The sequence below is a fragment of the Eutrigla gurnardus genome (assembly GCF_963514095.1).
Source record: "Eutrigla gurnardus genome assembly, chromosome: 9".
Taxonomy (NCBI): Eukaryota; Metazoa; Chordata; class Actinopteri; order Perciformes; family Triglidae; genus Eutrigla; species Eutrigla gurnardus.
In genome coordinates, this window is record NC_139923.1 from 13,229,327 (window position 1) to 13,247,923 (window position 18,597).

At 40.6% G+C, this 18,597-nt stretch overlaps 1 protein-coding gene across 1 annotated transcript; it reads left to right on the forward strand.

Moving 5' to 3' along the window:
* Positions 1-1,670: 1,670 nt before the first annotated feature.
* LOC311018841 (uncharacterized protein) lies at positions 1,671-18,430 on the forward strand (the record flags this gene model as incomplete). The annotated part of the gene is made up of 10 exons (XM_084017910.1): positions 1,671-1,686; positions 2,344-2,385; positions 2,549-2,622; positions 4,398-4,613; positions 5,250-5,305; positions 7,593-7,646; positions 7,742-7,899; positions 10,412-10,488; positions 12,264-12,398; positions 17,721-18,430. 10 exons carry the CDS (start codon positions 1,671-1,673, stop codon positions 17,913-17,915), a joined length of 1,023 nt encoding a protein of 340 aa, XP_083874036.1. The 3' UTR covers positions 17,916-18,430.
* Between the last annotated feature and the right edge of the window lie 167 nt (positions 18,431-18,597).

An 18,597-nucleotide genomic window follows, 5' to 3' on the forward strand; every position in this document is an offset into this window, starting at 1 on the left:
AAATGTATCGTAGCCTGAGAAGAAGCTGTTACTGACGAATGGAGAAGTAACATGATGTACATGTACTCTTTAGCAGTCCTAACTTCAACACAACCTACACGAACACAAAGTGACGATAAGTGAATTGCTCCAAAATAATTGCAAACAATTTGAAGAAGTGATTAAGTTACAATAACTACTTAAACATAAAAACATATAATTGAAGTAATGGTATTGGTATATATTTACTTCATACCTCTGCTCTTCTACATGTAATAGGAACATGTTTTACTTTTGATTCATTCTACTTCATTATTTGACATCCATATAGTTATACATCTCTGATAAATAGCATACGTAGACAACCTGATGACTTTAGATACTATTATACATTGTAACTGCATTATAATGCATTGGTCAAAATTCGCTCCACATTGACACACTGCAACATTTAAAATTCTGCTATTAAACATTGAAAATCACACGTTTTCTGTGTAATTATTACATTTGATACCTCAATTTCAAATATTTTTTGTACAAGTGTGGCATACAGGGCCATCAGTGAGTTGATATACCTACATTATTATTATTTACAGGTTTAATATGATTTGCATTTAGTACAGCTCATGTTCAGAGTGCGGTGAAAAAAGTCTGTGTGTTTTTCTGATAAGGAAAAGTTGATTTATTGTTTGAAAACTGTAGTTATTTAGTAGTTATGCAGTGTCTAACTCTGACCAGCAGAGGGCGGGTTCGCTACACTGTGTGTCAAGGGACAAGGGAAGTCTCGCGTGAATACGTCAGAGAACGAGAACACACACTTGAGTAAGAAGTTATTGCGTCTGTGTGTGGCGAACGGTGATGATAAATATATATATTTTTTGTAGTGATGGTGAGATAAAGCCTCATGAGGCACTGAACCACTTGAGCCAATTGGTTCGAGAAAGGGTTCATTTCTCGAAGCTTCATGTGCACACGAAACCACCTACTGGCCAAGTGTATAATCACAGGCAGCTGTATCTGAACCACATACTGTAATGTGTGATGCATTGAATTTGTGTGTTATGTCTGGAATGACTATGAATAACAAAAACTGTATGACCAAATCATTTCTGTACATAAATGATCACATATGTGTATAATATATATATATATATATATATATATATATATATATATTATGTATTATGTGTGTGTAAATTTCCCCCAAATGGTAATATCATCACTCTCCTAAATCTCTCTCTCTCTCTAACTAAAATGTTATGTAGTAGTTTATATTTGTAGTAGTTAGTAGTTTGTATTGTTTATTAACGTTACGTCTTCAGCCAAAGTAACGTACTGGAAACGGCTAGCTAGCCAGCAGTTAGTACCGGTTGCTTAGTTACCTCGAGCGAACGGGAGGCTGGGGAGTAAAACTATAGCCCGGACTGCTCGTGTATCGTTCGTAGATGAATAAATAAATACACAAGTTAAAATAGAGCTAATAAAAGACTACAAATTAAATGTGTAGTGGAGGGCAACTTCACTCTGTTTCACGCTACACATACGCCTATTCTACTTTTACTTCCACTACTGACCATCATGAGTCATTTTGTAAATTATCACCTGTCGCCTCCAGGGGGAGGCAGTGCATTGCTTTCCGGAAGTGTGTTGTTCAGCGAAGAAGAGCAAACAGGAAACTGCAGGTTCTCTTCATGTATCTGCGCCCTAGTAGGGCTGTAGTCAGGATTTCCTTGGTTTTCCTTGCACAGGCACACGAATAGAAAAGCCTGGACTGATGGTTAACATAGATATAAGTATAGTTGTCCTTTAGTGATACGAGGAAATTGTAAAACGCACTTTGTGACCAGGAGTATTAAAGCAGTTATTTGGTGAGTGCGTTTCTTACGACTTCCTCTCGCGCTGTGATGCTAATTAGCTAGGTTTGCTAAAAAACAAATAGTCTCTATCGAATCAGCTAAACCAGGCTATACCTCTTTCCCATTTCCAGGTTCATCAGACTCCACTGAAACATTTTGCGCAGACCAAACAGGGAACCAACATTCATTTTCCAACAGTAAGTGAAAACAGTATTTTGCATGTTTTACAAGCACAACAGTGTAATAAATGTGTAGATACTTCAAACTCTGAGGAGACTGTTATGGCTGTCTACACATCTATGTGAACCTGCACAACCTTGCAATACGATTCCCCGTGTACATTTTCCAATGTTTAAGATCACAATGTTTGGGAGCTTGGACTCATTATCATCTTGCTCTGCAGGCTCCCGTTATTACTGTGGCTAGGCAGCTCATCTCAGGAGACCTGTTTCCATTGTAGGCTTTTAGTCTGGAAAAACGTCCATTGAAAATAACTTGATCTGGCCAGCTGGAAGCTCAACCAGACCTTCGCTGATTACATGTGTAATCGGTGTGTAAAACCTGCTGAATGTGCATTTGAGTAACTATTTTCATTATGCATATAGATAATAAAACATGATTCTGAAGAAGAAATAGTAAGTCAAAGTTACATAGCTGAAATTTGAACTTATAGTCTGACCAATACATGAGCACACTCCTATTTTCCTTTGCAGTGGCATATCGACGTGATCAACAATCAATCAGAGAGGCATATGAAGAGCGCTTCACAGCAGTGAATTCAAGAGAGGTAAGGGAAGATGTTGTTTTGCGTGGCAAAATCCACTGCTCAAAAAAAGAAATGTCCTTTTAGGCAGCACAAGTGATTGTGAATCAATTTCACCCGTTTTGGTGCATAGTAAAGTGAAAATGTGCAAAAAAGGAATTGTCTCTCTCCTACTCCGTCTCGTTTGTCTCTCCTTCTCCTGCCTTCCTCATTCTTCTCTAGTTTTGTGTTCTGCTATAGTTCTTGTCACTTCTTGTAGCATGAGGCGTTACCTGCAGCCCAATCAGATTGCACAGATATTCCAGCTCCTCCATGATGGCACATGTTTGCGTTGTCTCCCAGCACTCAAGAGCAAGGAGGAGATACTAGGATACTAAAGATACTCGGCCCTGTACTGCTCACTGTACTGAGCAGTACAGGGCCGTAGAAGGGCATCAACCCTGTAGCAGTAGGACCAGTATATGCTTCTTTGTGCATGGAGGAACAGGAGAAGCACTTCCAGAGCCCTACTTCTCTTCACAGATGAGAGAAGGTTCACACTTAGCACATGTGACAGGCTTGAAAGAGTCTGGAGACACCATGGTGAATATTATGCTGCCTGTATCATCATCCACCATGACCGGTTCGGCGATGGGTACTGTTGGTCTCTTAAGGCAGCCAGACCTCCATGTCATAGCCAATGGTACCCTGACTGCTGTTAGGTACCTGGATGAATCCTGAGACCCCAGATCTTACGCTGGTGCAGTGGGCCCATGGTTCCTCCTGGTGCAGGACAATGCCCGGCCTCATGTGGCCAGAGTGTGTAGGCGATCCTGGTTGACAAAGACATTGATGCCATTGACCGGCCCTCCAGTCCCCTGACCTAAATCCAATTGAGCACCTGTGGGACGTTATGTATCAGTGTATCTGACGCAGCCAAGTATCACCTGTCCAGGAGCACACTGATGCCCTGACCCTGGTCTGGACGGAAATCCCCCAGGACACCATCTGCCAACTCAGGGCATGCACAGATGTTGTCTGAAGTGCATACAGGCGAGTGGGGTCCATACACACTACTGAGTCACGTGATGAAATTCATGCAAGTTGGATCAGCCATCATTTACATTTTTTTACTTTGATTTTTGATGTGATTTTGAATCCAGCCCTAAATGGTTGATGAGTTTGGTTTCTACTGACTGTTGTTACATCATTTTGTTCTCAACAAATGATACAATTTACATCAGTAAATATTGAATAATTCTTTCATCAAGATCAGATGCGTGATTTGAGTGTTCCCGTAATATTTTATGAGCAGTGTATATTAGTAGTGCTAGCCTCCCAGGCAATCGGTGGGACGAACTTGGTCTTTGATATCATGCTACGGTTTTAAGTTGAAGTCTTGTAACTAGCCTTTTATGACCGTGGTAGGTCTTTATGGTGATTTTGAGTAGTCATTCCCTTTTTCTTCTTTTTATAAGTCACACTTTAGGCGGATATTGATGTTGCATCCATTTCTTCTCATTCCATTTCACACTTTTTTTCATCTCAGTTTGTATCATAATGCTGTGCATGATGTTTTTCATTCAGCCCTTGGATTGCATAGACATATCTAAGGACATCTTATTGGAGTTTGGCCGTATGAAATGATCACGGTCTTACAGAGAAATCTCTCTCCACATCACATTGATTCATATCATTATTTTCATAATAATTTTGGACAATGCCGATTTATATATGGGGATAATTGACACTGTGCCTAAAAAAATCATGTGTAAAGAGAAGCTATATTATATGTTAAATATTATATTGTGTCATTTCAGGTGACGGTCCATCGAGTGGTCAATATTGTTGAAAAGAAGAGCTCTGTGCCTCGGCCACTTGTGGATTTTGAAAGAGGATTTAATGGTGACCAGTGGTATGATGGTCCTCGAAATTATCTGGATGCAAGAGACTCTCATGACGAAGACAATTTCCCATCCAGTGATCAGCGATACTTTCATGACAGTGGCAATTATCGCCGAAATACCCTACAAAATGTAAGACAAGTCTGATATGCATAATTTTGAGTGTTGTTTAAGATGATTCAAAAAAGAAACATTAAGAAATGCATACCGATGTGTGTGCCTCCAACCTAAGTTGGACCTACATATATCAGAAAGTTAATAACAAAATGGCAAATTACATAAGTTTAACTGGGTTCTTTTAGGCCTTTTTGTAGTTCCCAACAACGTCATCAACATTAATTTGCAGACGTTTCCAATTAAAGATCCCTTTGGGAGTTTTCTTGTAAAAAACAAAGTTATATTGACTTTCGGTATTACTCACCAGAAGTCATTGTGTAACCTACGTCCTTGAGGTCTAACAAATGTTTTACCTCCTTGTAAAACATTTGCAACGTTTTTTTTATATTTTGTTTTATCCTGCATTGTTTCAATCCATTTCCACAAGCAAATCTCACTGTCTATTCATGCATGTTGCAGCATGTTTTTGCGCACTGCTGCCACTTGCTGGTCAGTGTAAATGTGTCTTCAAAAAAATCTGTGGCATGCTAACATGCATGTGTCTTCTCATGTGTAAGCACACGGTAAAACAAAGCGCCTCCATAGGCTGCCAGAGGTGAAAAACTTCACAGGGAACCTTTAAGGTTGATGTAATTGTGATTTTGTTTTCAGGAGGGCCCATACTCCTCTTATGGCAGAGATGATTTGAGGCATCAGTTAGGCTCAAGGTAATTAATATTGCTATATTTTTTTTAATGAATTGATACATGTTTCGTTTGCCACATCCTGATTATGTCTGATTGTCAAGTATTTGTGTAATGCATCAAATTTACCACAAGGTGGAGGCAGAGTTCATTCTTTGAAAAGGTGAATAATATTAATTTGCTAGATATTTATTGGCCAACATGGTGTGCGACTTTCTTTCCATTTAATATAATTGAGGAAAACATGGCAAACTCATGAGTTTAAAATCACTTTTTAAATATATACATATTATTTCAAATTGTTGCTTTGGAAATTGCCTTAGAAGGAAAGTATACCTTCGGAAAATATATATCTTTTGGAAGCATTGTATGTGTATATATGTGTATATATATTTATAATATATCAGTTATGTGAGACCACACTGCTCTTGAGATAAGCTGAAGAACCCCTAACCCCACAAGGAGCGGCTAAGTCCAGCAGTTATTACGTATAACTACATCTACAGACACTCTTCTCGCCCCAGCCACTTTAACATACCAACAGTTTACAGGCCCAAGCTCCCCTTTCCAGGAGTCACACCAGGCGAGAGAGGGGACAAAGGGCACTAGTGTCTACTCACTCGGCCAAGCAACCCCACCCACACCCCCTTTACTCCACCCTGAGAGGAAAAACAGCTGGAACACTCCCTCTTTAGACACCCACACACTTCTCAGATATTCTGAGCAGCATGTCTTGTGTCTCTTTTTGGTAATTTCTTCATACAATTTGAAATGACATTGCAGTAATAGATTATTTATTCAAGTTCCAAATTGCCTCAAAATCAACCGGTTGAATGTAGTTTTAACTCACAGTGGACTTGAACTCCTATCACTTACATTGGAGGCACATTTGGAAGTGATGATTTAAAATATCCAGTAAGAATAGGAGGGATCATTATAACAACCGTTCTGAACATAGGGGCACCTGACCATTGTTTTAAGACGGACTTGAAAAACTGTCACAAACATAACCCATGCGTTAATGGCAGTCAAGTAATAATGCTGCATTTCTATCAGAATGGTACTACAGCAGTGTTTTGGTTTAGTTTGGTGGAGTTTATGCTACAGCTTCTCCTGTCAAGAGGCAGCTGGTTGCTTCTGATCTCATCCAATCTCCCAGACAACAAGGCAGTCTATAGGATGCTTTCTTGCACAAGGTGCTACAGTGGGCACGTTGACAGCGGGACAACTCCAGGCTCTGTAAGCCGAAGCAAGTTTCACAGTCATGGGGTGTAACGGTGTAGCTTCTGTGGCTACGTGTGTTGATGCTGGAGCTACACTGCTACCGTTTACCGCACAACTAAATCAAGCTTAAGGGGTATGGGATGACGATGAGTCGTGTATGAACGTCATAATGTTCTGCATCATGGTGACACACACTTGAATAGTTTCTCCTTTGTTGAGGTTGTACCTGCAGATTCTGAAAGGAATCAATCCAGGTGTGTTTTTGCTTTGTGGAGTTATTAAATAAATCAAATGGAATAAAGATTCAGGTATTGCCAGTATTACCATGAGTATATATCATAAAGTATATTTAATGTTTTTTTGTTATTTTCTTCCAAAATAAAGTACACGACTTTTGCTTTTGATGTTAGTTTTGTAACTGCACGGCAAATGGCAGGCCGAGTCTTGGCTACTTCAAACAGACCACGAGTCGTAAAAGTTTGAGGTCTTGTTAGACCTGCTCTTTGTTAGAGATGTGGCTCGAGTTCAGGCAGAGTTCATGACAACCAGGTGCCTTTGGGTCATTTCTGCCTCCGGGCCAACAGGTTGTTGTTAGGACACAAGCTTTGAGCCTGGAGAAATATAAAAACGAGGCGCAAGGAACAGTGACGTTTCTGTACGTCTGCTCTCACACGTACATTAAACTGCATCGTTACGTTACATGGTTGAATAACAAGTTTGGTAACAGTGTGTTGTGACTTCAGCTCCATATTTAGGCTTAATCATGGCTCTGGCTACAATTGAAGACGGAAAGGAGTAAAAGAAGACCAAAATTGGTCCAAGTCTCTGCCAACTGTTGCAAGTGGAAGATTGCCTCAATTCCACAAATTGATCAGCGCCTCACTGAGATTGGATTTAAGTCTTTGTGGTTTAGCCTTCTATTTATTCTGTTTCCATTACCCATCCGAAGAGTTCACTGACTAACACTTATTTTGCTTGGACCTTTCTTTACCAAGCAGTTGTTGCCAGCTTGCAGAGGAGCTTTGTCAGTAATTGATTTGTCTGTACTTTTTGAGTCTGTATTTAAAATTGTTATTATTTTGTTTAGGAAAAGTGGCAGGAATCCCCATTTCCGCAGCAGAGGTCGAGGCGCTCCTCGAAGGTCAGTCGTCAAATAATATCCCAGTCAATGTGCAAGTTTTCATATAATATAAAAGAGCCGTATATTTATCAGCAGGTTTGTTTTTCTGACTACAGGAGCTCTCCGCCTGTAGTAAACAAACGGGACCGCTCTCCTGGAAGGAGGGAGGCCCAGCCACATGTATCTTTCCACTCTGGATCAAACAGCAGCAGCAGCAGGAGCTTCTCCCCCGACAGGGAGGTAGACTTCATCTACCAGAAGGTCCAGCAAAGACGTAAGTATTACGTCTTCTGTGGATCTTGGAACGGCTCTAGTTTACAGATTTAAAAAAAGCCTCACTTACAATCTTGCGTTGTGAAGAGCTGAAATGAACGACATAAAGTGACACGCAGGAAAAGTTGTAACCACATTTTATTAATCATGTATGACACCGACTTATTTCATGGATTTATTTTCTTTTTGTTGAGTCTAATCAAGCTTTCGAACAAAACATGTTTGTGTCATCAATACTATCGTGTAATTATGGTCATAGAGAGGCAGAGAAAACACTATCCTGCCCTGTTTTCCCATCTTGGCTTTCTGACCTGCTGCACAAGTGGATAGTATGACATTCAACAACACAGCCCTGCTCCAAACTACCTGGCACCTGGCCACGTTATGCAAATTCTGAAGGAGCATAGATACAGTTGAGTTGTCAATTTACCCACGTCTAGTACAATGTTTATCTTTGCAGCTGTTTATAGACTCTGCAATGGCAGCAACAGATTTCCCATTTCACCGGGGCATACGTATAATTACAATGTCTAAAGGTCTTAAGCCATTCCAGGTGAAGCATCTGTTTTCAGAGGTGGTGTGTGATGTGAAGGGTCAGGGTGTGCTGAAACACGTTAAGATGTTAATTACACTAACACCACACACACTTTCAGAGGCTGGGAAAAAGGATACCCGTGGTTTATTGGGGTGGTTTGGTTTTTGATTCAGAATCTGACCATTTCGTCAGTTTGCTGGCTTAACAATTTCTTCAAAATCACTTTGGCGCCGTGATTTAACATGTTTTTTTTGTTTGTTTTGTGACTTCTGCAGACTTAAGAACTTTAATTAGCCATGCTGAGCTAATGAAATTTATGGATTCACATTTTGCAAAAATCGTGTTTAAAGTAATCTAGCATAAAGCAATATTATTAGTCTGAGTCAAAGGCAGTAATTTAGCCAGTGCTTTGATTTCTAAGACCCATAAACATATTAATGTGTTGAAAGCTCAGCTCCATGTCGTACCACCCTTTGAAGATGCAATAAAACTGTGAGAAAACAGTTGTACCTCCCGACTCAACTCCCATCTGGGATACTAATTAGGCCAGCAGCGCAAAGTACACAAAAATAGGGTTGTAATGATCGGGTATGTATACTAGGCTTTGTCATGCACACAGAAGCACTGTGCAATGTCTTTTTACAAACTCTTAAATGATGATGACTATTATTGGCAAGTAACACAGGGGCCGCTGCCACGTGGGCCCACCACCTGCAAGGCTTGGTTTAAGGTCCTGCAGAACTGGCAGTAAGGGAGCAGTTGAAGGCATTTAGGGCCTTGGTAGACTGAAGTCCATTTAGAAACACAGGGTCTTATAATGGGAAATGTCACTTGGACACCAAGTCTCTAATCCTGGACCCCAATTATGGAAACCAGGTTCCATCGTTCGGCTTACTTGAACGAACTGAGCTTGTGAGGTGCCGGGCAGGTGGGGATACTCATGAGCCCCCCAGCTCAGCTCTTCTATGGTGCCGTTTTCCTCAGAGAATGGGAATGTCACCCCCTGAAAAAATCTCAACATCATAATGAGAGTGGCTGTGTCCAATGATTTTTTTTTATAACTTTCCAACACCGACAATCTTGGAAACATGCCGGAGTTATACAGCAGTTGGCCAAGTATCCAGAGGCAGAGAAACACAAACTGCCTTTGCTCTGTTAAACACTTGCATCAAGTATTTTGCCCCTTCGAGCGTGACCTTCCGGCGGCACATACACAGCTTTTAGACGTGTCATATTACACATACACCTGCCATAACACCTTTGTATGTCTGCATGTATCCGAGTAGTCTTTGTGGGGTCCCAGAGAGAGAGCCACGTGAGGACTCTGTAGTACTCAAATTAAGATGGAGGTTATAGCTTGGCTCACTCTGATCACTGTGGGAGATTCCTTCAGTTAAAACAAACAGCTTGCTCATATTAGTTTTTATCTAGAAACCTTGGAGCCAGCAAAGGACAATATTTCAATTTAGGCAGAGCTGAACTCCTCAACCTCTATTGTGTGGGAGGGTCCAACAAGGGAGTATTAAAAAGACACTGATTTATACTTTTAAGCTGCCTCATAATGCCTTGGCTTCACATTTGTTCACAATGACAAGCGAGTGACTGTTTCCTGTCTCACAGTAGAAAGTAATTGTCCTCCAGAGTATTTAAAAAAAATATGTTTGTTATTCGAGAGTACAGTGGAGATAGCTAAGAATCGAATGGACCCGGGTCCTATCCAGTTCCGAACCAGGGATGTTGCAGTTAACGTGGCATCCTTCCCAGTCCACTGACCCCCCCCCCCCCCCCCCGGTTTATTTTAATACAGAGCAAAATTAAATAAAAGAACACTGTGTTTCGCTCTTATGTTTTCTTTAGATCAGCCTCTATTTGTAGTCCGAACTATTTATTTGCCTTAATTATTTGAGGAAGATAACCTGCTTATTTTCTCACAGTTCTTTCCATTTAATTTCCATCTCTCATGATGCTTCGTCCATAGATAAGCCCAGCGTGTTGACGAGCCACACTCCCAGCAGCTCTGTGGAGGAGCCTCCTCACAACTCCGGATCTGCAAAGGTAAAACAAATCAAGCAGTCGAGTCTGAACCAGTATTGCTCTTACAAGAAACACGTTGCTAAATGAAGAGTAAAATACAGCAGCATCTACTGTATTTGCACCATTGCACTAATGTTACAGCTTGAAACAATCTCAGTTCATGTGAGCTGTGCGGCGGGTAGTGGTGGGACAATATCGGAATATCGATATATCGTGTTACTCCCTGCTGCGATACGTTGTCAATACACTGGAACCAATTATCGATATCACAATTTTTTTTAAATCAATAATTTTTCTTCAATGTATTTTAAATTATGCAGGTGCTGTTTACTACAGTATTTACCATTTTGCCTCACCAGAGTCACTACTTCATGACTCCTCTTGGCCTTTTGTCAGTTTATGGCTATATTGGAATCATGGCTCATGTAGACATGTCAGTTTATCATATTGTGAGTTACTGTTACGGCCACCAAGTCAAAATGCCACAAAGGCCAATAACACAAGGACAAAACCAGGTTCAAATGCAAACAATTATTAATTGTTTCCTAACAAAAATAACTAAACCTGGACCAAAATAACAAAAGGGTCAGATGGGCTGGTGAAAATAAGAACAACAGGTGCTCTGACCAACCACACAATGGGCCGTCGGTCTGGAGACTCTGAACTACCTAAATGATGAACTAAACTTGAAACAAAGACACGAAAACAGTGATGCCAGCCCATCCTCCCCAAACAAAGTAAATGTAAATGAAAACTACATAAAGAAAATTATGTAATGAATCAAACCAAACCAAAACACCAGGCTGCTGCCACCAGTCTGAGAGGGAAGAGAGAGAGAGAGAGTGAACCTGACTGTGAGGGCACAGCTCTCTTTATAAGCTGAGGCCTCATTAGGCCAACATGGTGCAGCTTGGGCCAGGAGCCTTCAATCAGCCAATCAGGGTTCAGCAACAGCCAGGCAGCCTGAGATACTAATGGAGCAGAGAGACCGGTTAGTACAATATTAACACAAGAAGAGGGAGCGCATTACAGTTACTCTGTGATTCCCACCCTTAACGGAGGGTGTGTGTGTATGTGTTTGTGTGTATATGTATGTATATATATATGTGTGTGTGTGTGTGTGTTTGTGTGTATATCTATGTATATATATGTATGTGTGTGTGTGTGTGTGTGTGTGTGTATGTGTATGTGTTTGTGTACATATATACATACATATACACACACACACACACACACACTGCAATTACACAAAATGATCATCTTTACATTTGGTAGAACACATTTACTTCCCAGCAAGCTAAATGGAGTTTGTTGCTTAAGTCTTGTGGTTTGTATTCTCCTCTCTTTGGTTGCTGTGACAATGTAAATGTTAAGTAACAGGACAATATATAAATACACAGTGTATGTGTAGTTAATTGGAAAAAAACAAGCAAAACCAACAGTATGTTACTGGAAAGACTAAAATAAGATAAAAAAAAAAAAAGAATATGTTCTTTGATTTAGACGTTTAGGTTAAGTTTCCTTTACCTCTAAGTATAACTGACTGATGTATTTGTGTCAGCAGGCCTATACTTTGAACTTCGCTGTAAGGATCCTTTAATCAGAGAGATGCACTGTATACGGTACCTCTTTTCTGTTTACTGTTGACATGCAGCGTGCATAATGAGATATGTACCAAAACAAGAACTCAACACTCGGAAGAGTGCGGAGTTGTCTCTATTTGAAACACTTTGAAATCAGAACCAGCTTCCAAACCTGGTGACCTCAGTTCTAACCCTTAACCTTTGGCCCGCCAGGAAAAACCTCCTGCATCCGTAGCGGAGACGGAGGAGGTGGTGGCTGCCAGCATGGAGCCAAAGCCGACACCAGAGGAGGACTTCAAGGCTCGCCGGTCAGAGGCCATTAAGGCTAAGGCTCTGGAAATTGAGAAGGTACTAAGATTTTGTCCATGAAACAACCTAACTAATTCTCTTGGCTTACCATAATATAACTTGTCTCCAGTGTCTTTGTTAGATCTGAGCCATTCCCCATTGTATCTTATTGTAAACATATAGCTTTAGCTTAATAATAAAGGAGCAATCGGTTTTATTCCTGTTTCAAGATACTGAACGTCATTAGAAACAGCGAGGGGGGGCCTGCAGACTTGTCTCACCTCATTGGCATGGCTTTTTATTATAACCTGACCCATGTCTCCTATACAACACACCTGACAACACTTAATATGCATCGTCAAAGTTGTTGAGAATCATATCAAGACATGGAAAAATTGTCCACTGTACAGCTGGGACTTCTGGGTTCACCTTGCCCCAGTGTTACACATGTGGGCTCTAACGGGATCTTGAGGTATGTTGTGTATTTTACACCAGCTTTACGATTTGGCTGTGAGTCGAGGTTTATGATGTAGAAGGTGTATAAATGATTTAAGAAGATTTAAGAAATTGAGAAACATTAGTTCAAGAGAAGGAGAAGTCAGCAGAAAAGTCCTTAGCACCCCGGGTTGTGATGCCGCTTGTGACCTGCTATTTGGAGTTGCGCTTTCTTCCCTCCCCTTCATCGCTCTGCGCTACAGTACCACTTATCTGTTCCCGTTAAAGCAGGGCAGGAATTGCCCTGCAGGATGCAGGTGGCCCACCCACAGTGTGGTACGTCTCTTGGCATTAGCACACACATGCTTACCCTGCCATTTCCAACTGCTGCTACAGACGTGGTGAGAGGCAGAAACCTCTACTGTGTCTTTACTGTAACATCTGCCCCGGGCTCAGTTAAACATACACCAATCCATGGCTGCTGCGGATTGCCAAACTGAGCAGATCAGGCATGAGTCGTATCTTGGGACGCCAGGTTTGAAGGAATGGCTCCAATCCACGGCAGTTAGTGTAAAACAAGCACATAACATAAACCAATGTGAACTACTCCATAATTTATTGTTTGTCCTAAAATGGGCTATTCGTCTGATCAGCAAGGTCTTATTAATCTGTTAGCACCGGATCATTCGGAAATGGATTTGTCACACCAGCGTAGCTCATTGTTTTTCTTGTTGTAATGCTTATTTTGTGTGGGTATTTCATACATAAATAGAATAAGAAAGCACAGAAAAATCGATCCCTGCTTATGACACTGCTTGACATAAAATGTTTAAAAAATATTGCAGGCGTGATGACCAGCTAGCAGTTGTTTTGAAACTTTGTGATGCAAGAGATCACCAATGGAGCAATTTACCATTATTGGGACAAACCACATAACAAATCTAGCCATGTGAAATAAAAACAACAGCAACATAGAATCTATCCAGTCAAAACTTGGCTAAGTACCTGGGAGTGATTTTCAGAGAAATCCATTCATCATCTCAATCAGTGCAAATGAAACATATCCATTTCAACTATTAGCCCCTCCGTCGAGAGGTCCGGTTTGCAGCTTGAGTGATTAAAATGGCTCTTTTAATATCCCCTAATGTGTACCAGCCCTCAAGTCATTACCCCACTTCCTTCATTATGCAGAACCCCTGCCTGCATCAGCGCTCATTTGAACAGAGCCTCACTAAATGTCCATGTGAGTGCCTTATGTATAATCTCACTCAAACCCCCGACATCCCAACCCCCCACCCGTTACCCCAGCACACTCCTGTCAGTATGTTCCACAAACATCCGATTTGGGCAGAAGCCTATTTAAGGCTGCTCCTTTAGGCCCCTAGTGTTGCCGTTTCTCTCAGGGCTCCAACTCGTCCTGTGTGGCCCCTATCAGACTTAAAGATCAGTTCATGGCTCCCACTCCGGGTCGGACAGAACCTCCCAGCAAACTTTTCTCACAACATGCAAAGCATGCTCAGGTCAAAACCCTTCCTGTTTGTTCAAGTAACATGGGAGCAGTTCTTACAAAAAATAACAGGTTGAAGTCACTAGGATACAGGGATGCTCTTAATTTTGCAGATTGTTATTCAATGTCAAAATGTCCAAAATGGTCCAGTAAAATAAGGCAAATCTTAATTTGATTCCATAGTTCATTATAGGGATGCACCGATCCAACTTATTCAGTCCCGATGCTGATGCCTGGGCTTCGTCTATCGGTCGATACCCGATAACGATCCGATACCATTGTTGAATTAATAATAAACTGTATACCTAACATCAATTTTGAAACTGGATAGACCCGTGGAACTGTTAATTTTTCCGATCCAGCTATTTTGTCAATAATAGCTGGTTATAATAGCCGATTTCCGATCTTAAAATTGAATTGCCGCACCCCTAGTTCATTACAGGGTCACTTTTTCCAACCCTTTCCTCAAGGCTTTTAAGTGTGTAAAACTGTGTATATGAGACATAATGAAGTGAAAATGTAATCACTGTCAACAAAGGCCATAGCTTGGGAAAAGCTTTGGATGGTTATGGTTTGAAAGATGGCAAACATAATCAGCCATAAGTGATTAGAGGGGTGATGGTTTGTGGGACATATACCACATGTTAGTGTCTTATTTAGCCCATGTTTCCTCTCGCATCTTCAAACCTGGAAGCAATCTTTGCCTCTCCTAAATAAGGCTCACTTTATTTAAAAATGTCTAACAAAGGGGAAATCTGCACTCAAGACTTAGTGGTGTGGAAATCCACCTGTTTAATGTTAAATTATGATCACATGAAAAAACAAAATCCTGGGAAGGGATTTGTACGTGTGCAGCATGAAGCCAGAAGGAAACCTTTGTTGTTGAGCGAAGTTGACCCTGAACTTAGCTGGCCACACGTGTCGTGAGTCTTTCACATCCTTGCGGTCGGGGCTGAGGACTATCATTATGTGGGGCCGCCAATTCGCTTGACATAATCTGCAGACATTAAATCATCAGCATGAGTCCAAACATCTCCCACAGTCCGGGATATTTCGGTCGGAGTTTACCCCAACTTGCCTGCCTCTGTGTTCACAATACATGTTGTGATATGGTGTCGATACCCTGTATTGCTGCAATACTCAATCATAACAGTTATTTTCCCATACAATAACATGTGATACATTTTTCACTGTAACGGTAGCAAACCTTGTTCCAGTTTTATGTCTCGTACCAAAAAATGTGGGTTAGGGATGTGGGAATGAACCGATAGGAGAGCATCAACTGTCTGAACATGCTGCGGCTAGTTCAGTGGGAAAGGAGAAATTACATTTTCAAAAAGACCTGGATGTGAAGTGATCTAGAGGCTGGGGGCATTCAAAATCGTTGTAATTTGCAGGTAGAGCAGAAAATGGAGACCCTTAATTTTCTCCCACAAAGTTATGTGTGTGTAATTTTATAATTTCATGTACCGTAACCTTGTTTAGCCTTTGAACCACACAATGAATAGTGCGTCTGGGATTTTGGGCCCCCCAACAGGTATGCTAGTCTCTCTTTTAGCATTGTGCTTTGAGGCCACACAGTGAGTGGCTCCCATGTGGCACATTGTTTCTATCCTTATTGTTCCAAGCTGAATGTAATATTATTTTTGTTTCTTTGACCTTTCCTGTGTGTTCAAAGCACCACGCGGTCAAGCTCCCGCCCAGGTTTTGATGGAAAAGATCATCTTGATACGGACTGTGGCACATTTCATGTTCCTTTAGATAGGAAAGACTCACAGTCCTGCATCGGATTTTCTTTCGTTATGACAGCCATACCCTTCAATAAATCATTTATTACAGACACGTTTCTTGCTCCAAACCTTCATGAAATGATCATCATGTGGAGTTAAGTCATGTGACATTAATATAACGGATTTACAAAAGCTCTCGTGATCGCTGTGCAAATTGATGGATACACGATCATGAGTCAGCCTAGATCCACATTATGCAATGTGGATCTAGGCAAAGAAACGGCAGCTGTGGTTTCACATTTCCCCATAACTGACAGAACCCTGGAATATAGCCGCTTAAACGGTTAACCTCACATTCTGCTCAAGACTGGACTCTGATTTTAGTTGACAGGCAGCATTTTTCTTTTCAAAGTTAGCATAGCTGATGTTTTTTTTTTTTTATTGCATTTAATAGACAATTTATGTTTGACAAGGTACTGTCAACTGATGTTCGTTCTACAACTAGTACCCACACAGCCCACATTCCTAAAATGGTTCTGCAGTGAACGTTACACAGATATACAGTTCCCCTAAGGAAGCTGCAGTGGTTAAGTAAGTCATATTTCCTGTCACTTTCCATTGGTGGAAGTCAGGTTTTAGAATGCCTACATGAATTATAAAATGCAAAGCATTATCTGTTAAAAATAGATACTTTATAAAGAAAAAAGTAATTGGATTTGATTTCTTCCTTGTACTGCCCAAGAGAGCGGTTGTTTCTAAGCCACAGAGAAGACTTCTGTCTGTGCCAGTGACTCTAATTTCAAGGGGGAGGTGATCTGGGCTGCATTAACTCAACCCTGGAGGACCCCGATGTCCCAGACTGCTCTTTGACAGGCTGGTGGAGCCCTAAACATCTAGGGTGGCTTAAGTGCAGGGCCCGACATTTAGCCTTTTCTCTCCAGGTGATAAAGATGTTGTGAGCTTGCACCTGGGACTCTAATAAAGGACTTAACAGCCGTTTTGGGTCACCAGTAAAATCTGAGATGTGTGTGAGAGCTTGTTACATTGTGGTGTGAAAGAATGCTGCAGCACCAGTAACATACTCTGACACCTCACGTCCCTTTTGTTATGCTTGGACATGCACTTAAATAGGCTCGCATTTACACACCTGCTTCATGGAATACAGCAACTAACCAGAACTGGGTTCATTAAGTTCACAGTTAGGTGTTGTTAGATGAGCCGGTCTATAATATTCAAAGAGCTCTCAGATAGAGGGGCTATTTGTTTGGTCAGTCAAAACATCCTTTTGTATACTGTTTATTCTCTATGTAAGTATTCAGTGTGCATAAAATACCAGCAAATTCATTCATTATAAGGTGCTCGGTTGGCCAAAGATTGTGAAGAATACCAGAGACACTTCCAGATTTGGTGTTCAGCCTTTGAAAATTAACTTGAAGTTGCACTCTTTGGTCCAGCTTACAACTAAAGAGAAGCCACACCACCAAAATTCAAAAGATTGTGCATCATTCTCAGGTTGATTAAGAAAATGTTTGTAATTATCATCACTTTTTTCAAATTAAATATATGAAGAACCATTCATGTTGTCAAAATGACATTCAGTATGCCTCAAGGACAGAGCATTCGATTAGTGTCCTACAAAAGCATTTGTTTTTCTACACTGCTTCAATGTTATCATTACGAATATTAACATCCATTACATTTTATGTGCAGCATTACAGGAATGACTGTGAGACGTTTCGCACGGTGGTGAAGATGTTGGTGGCCAAGGAGCCCAGTTTGGATAATCTGCTGCAGGCTCCACTGGATGAGAACCTGTCGGAGATTAAACAGCGCTGTCTAGATGCCCTCAGACACTTTGTGAAGGAGCTGGATGAGGTATTAAAGCAGCCGGACACCTTGGCGTAAGCCACAGGTCACTTTTATTAAGAAAAGACAATATCTGACAGTGGCACTTTTACATTAGCTGAAACAAAATTTAAGACGAAATGCTGGATTATATAATTGTTCAAATGGTTAAAGTGAAATACCTCGAGTCGATTACAGATGAGATTTTATATATATTTAATCAATATTTGTTTGGCCTTGCTTTGTTGTCGAATCCAACTTATAACTTAGATAATTCCTATCACATTTAATTTGAAATCTTCTGTGATTCCAGTATTTCTTACAGCTCAGGCAGCAATTAGCTGCTAATACTATTAGTAACTGAAAGTATTGTCAAACAAGTATTGAATGGTCCAACCTGATGTGAACATGCAGTTTGTCAGTGCAGCGCTGTTCTTTTTATATATATATGTATAAAATTCTGACTTTCTATACTGTATGTAGATTTTTTTTTGTCTTTTGAGTTCTTAAACATCTTGTGAATATCATCTTTTAGATTTTTACTTTTGTAAATAAAATCTGTGGGTTTGAATTAAGTGATTTTTCCTCTCGTTTTTTATATCCTTGAAGTACTTCTGCACAGGAAAGAACAACACAAATCATGATATATAGATATTTTTATTACAATTATCATCTATCTTAGCCTTATATTCCAGTTTGTACATTTATACAGATTGCAATGATTTGTTTAAAATACAGTGAC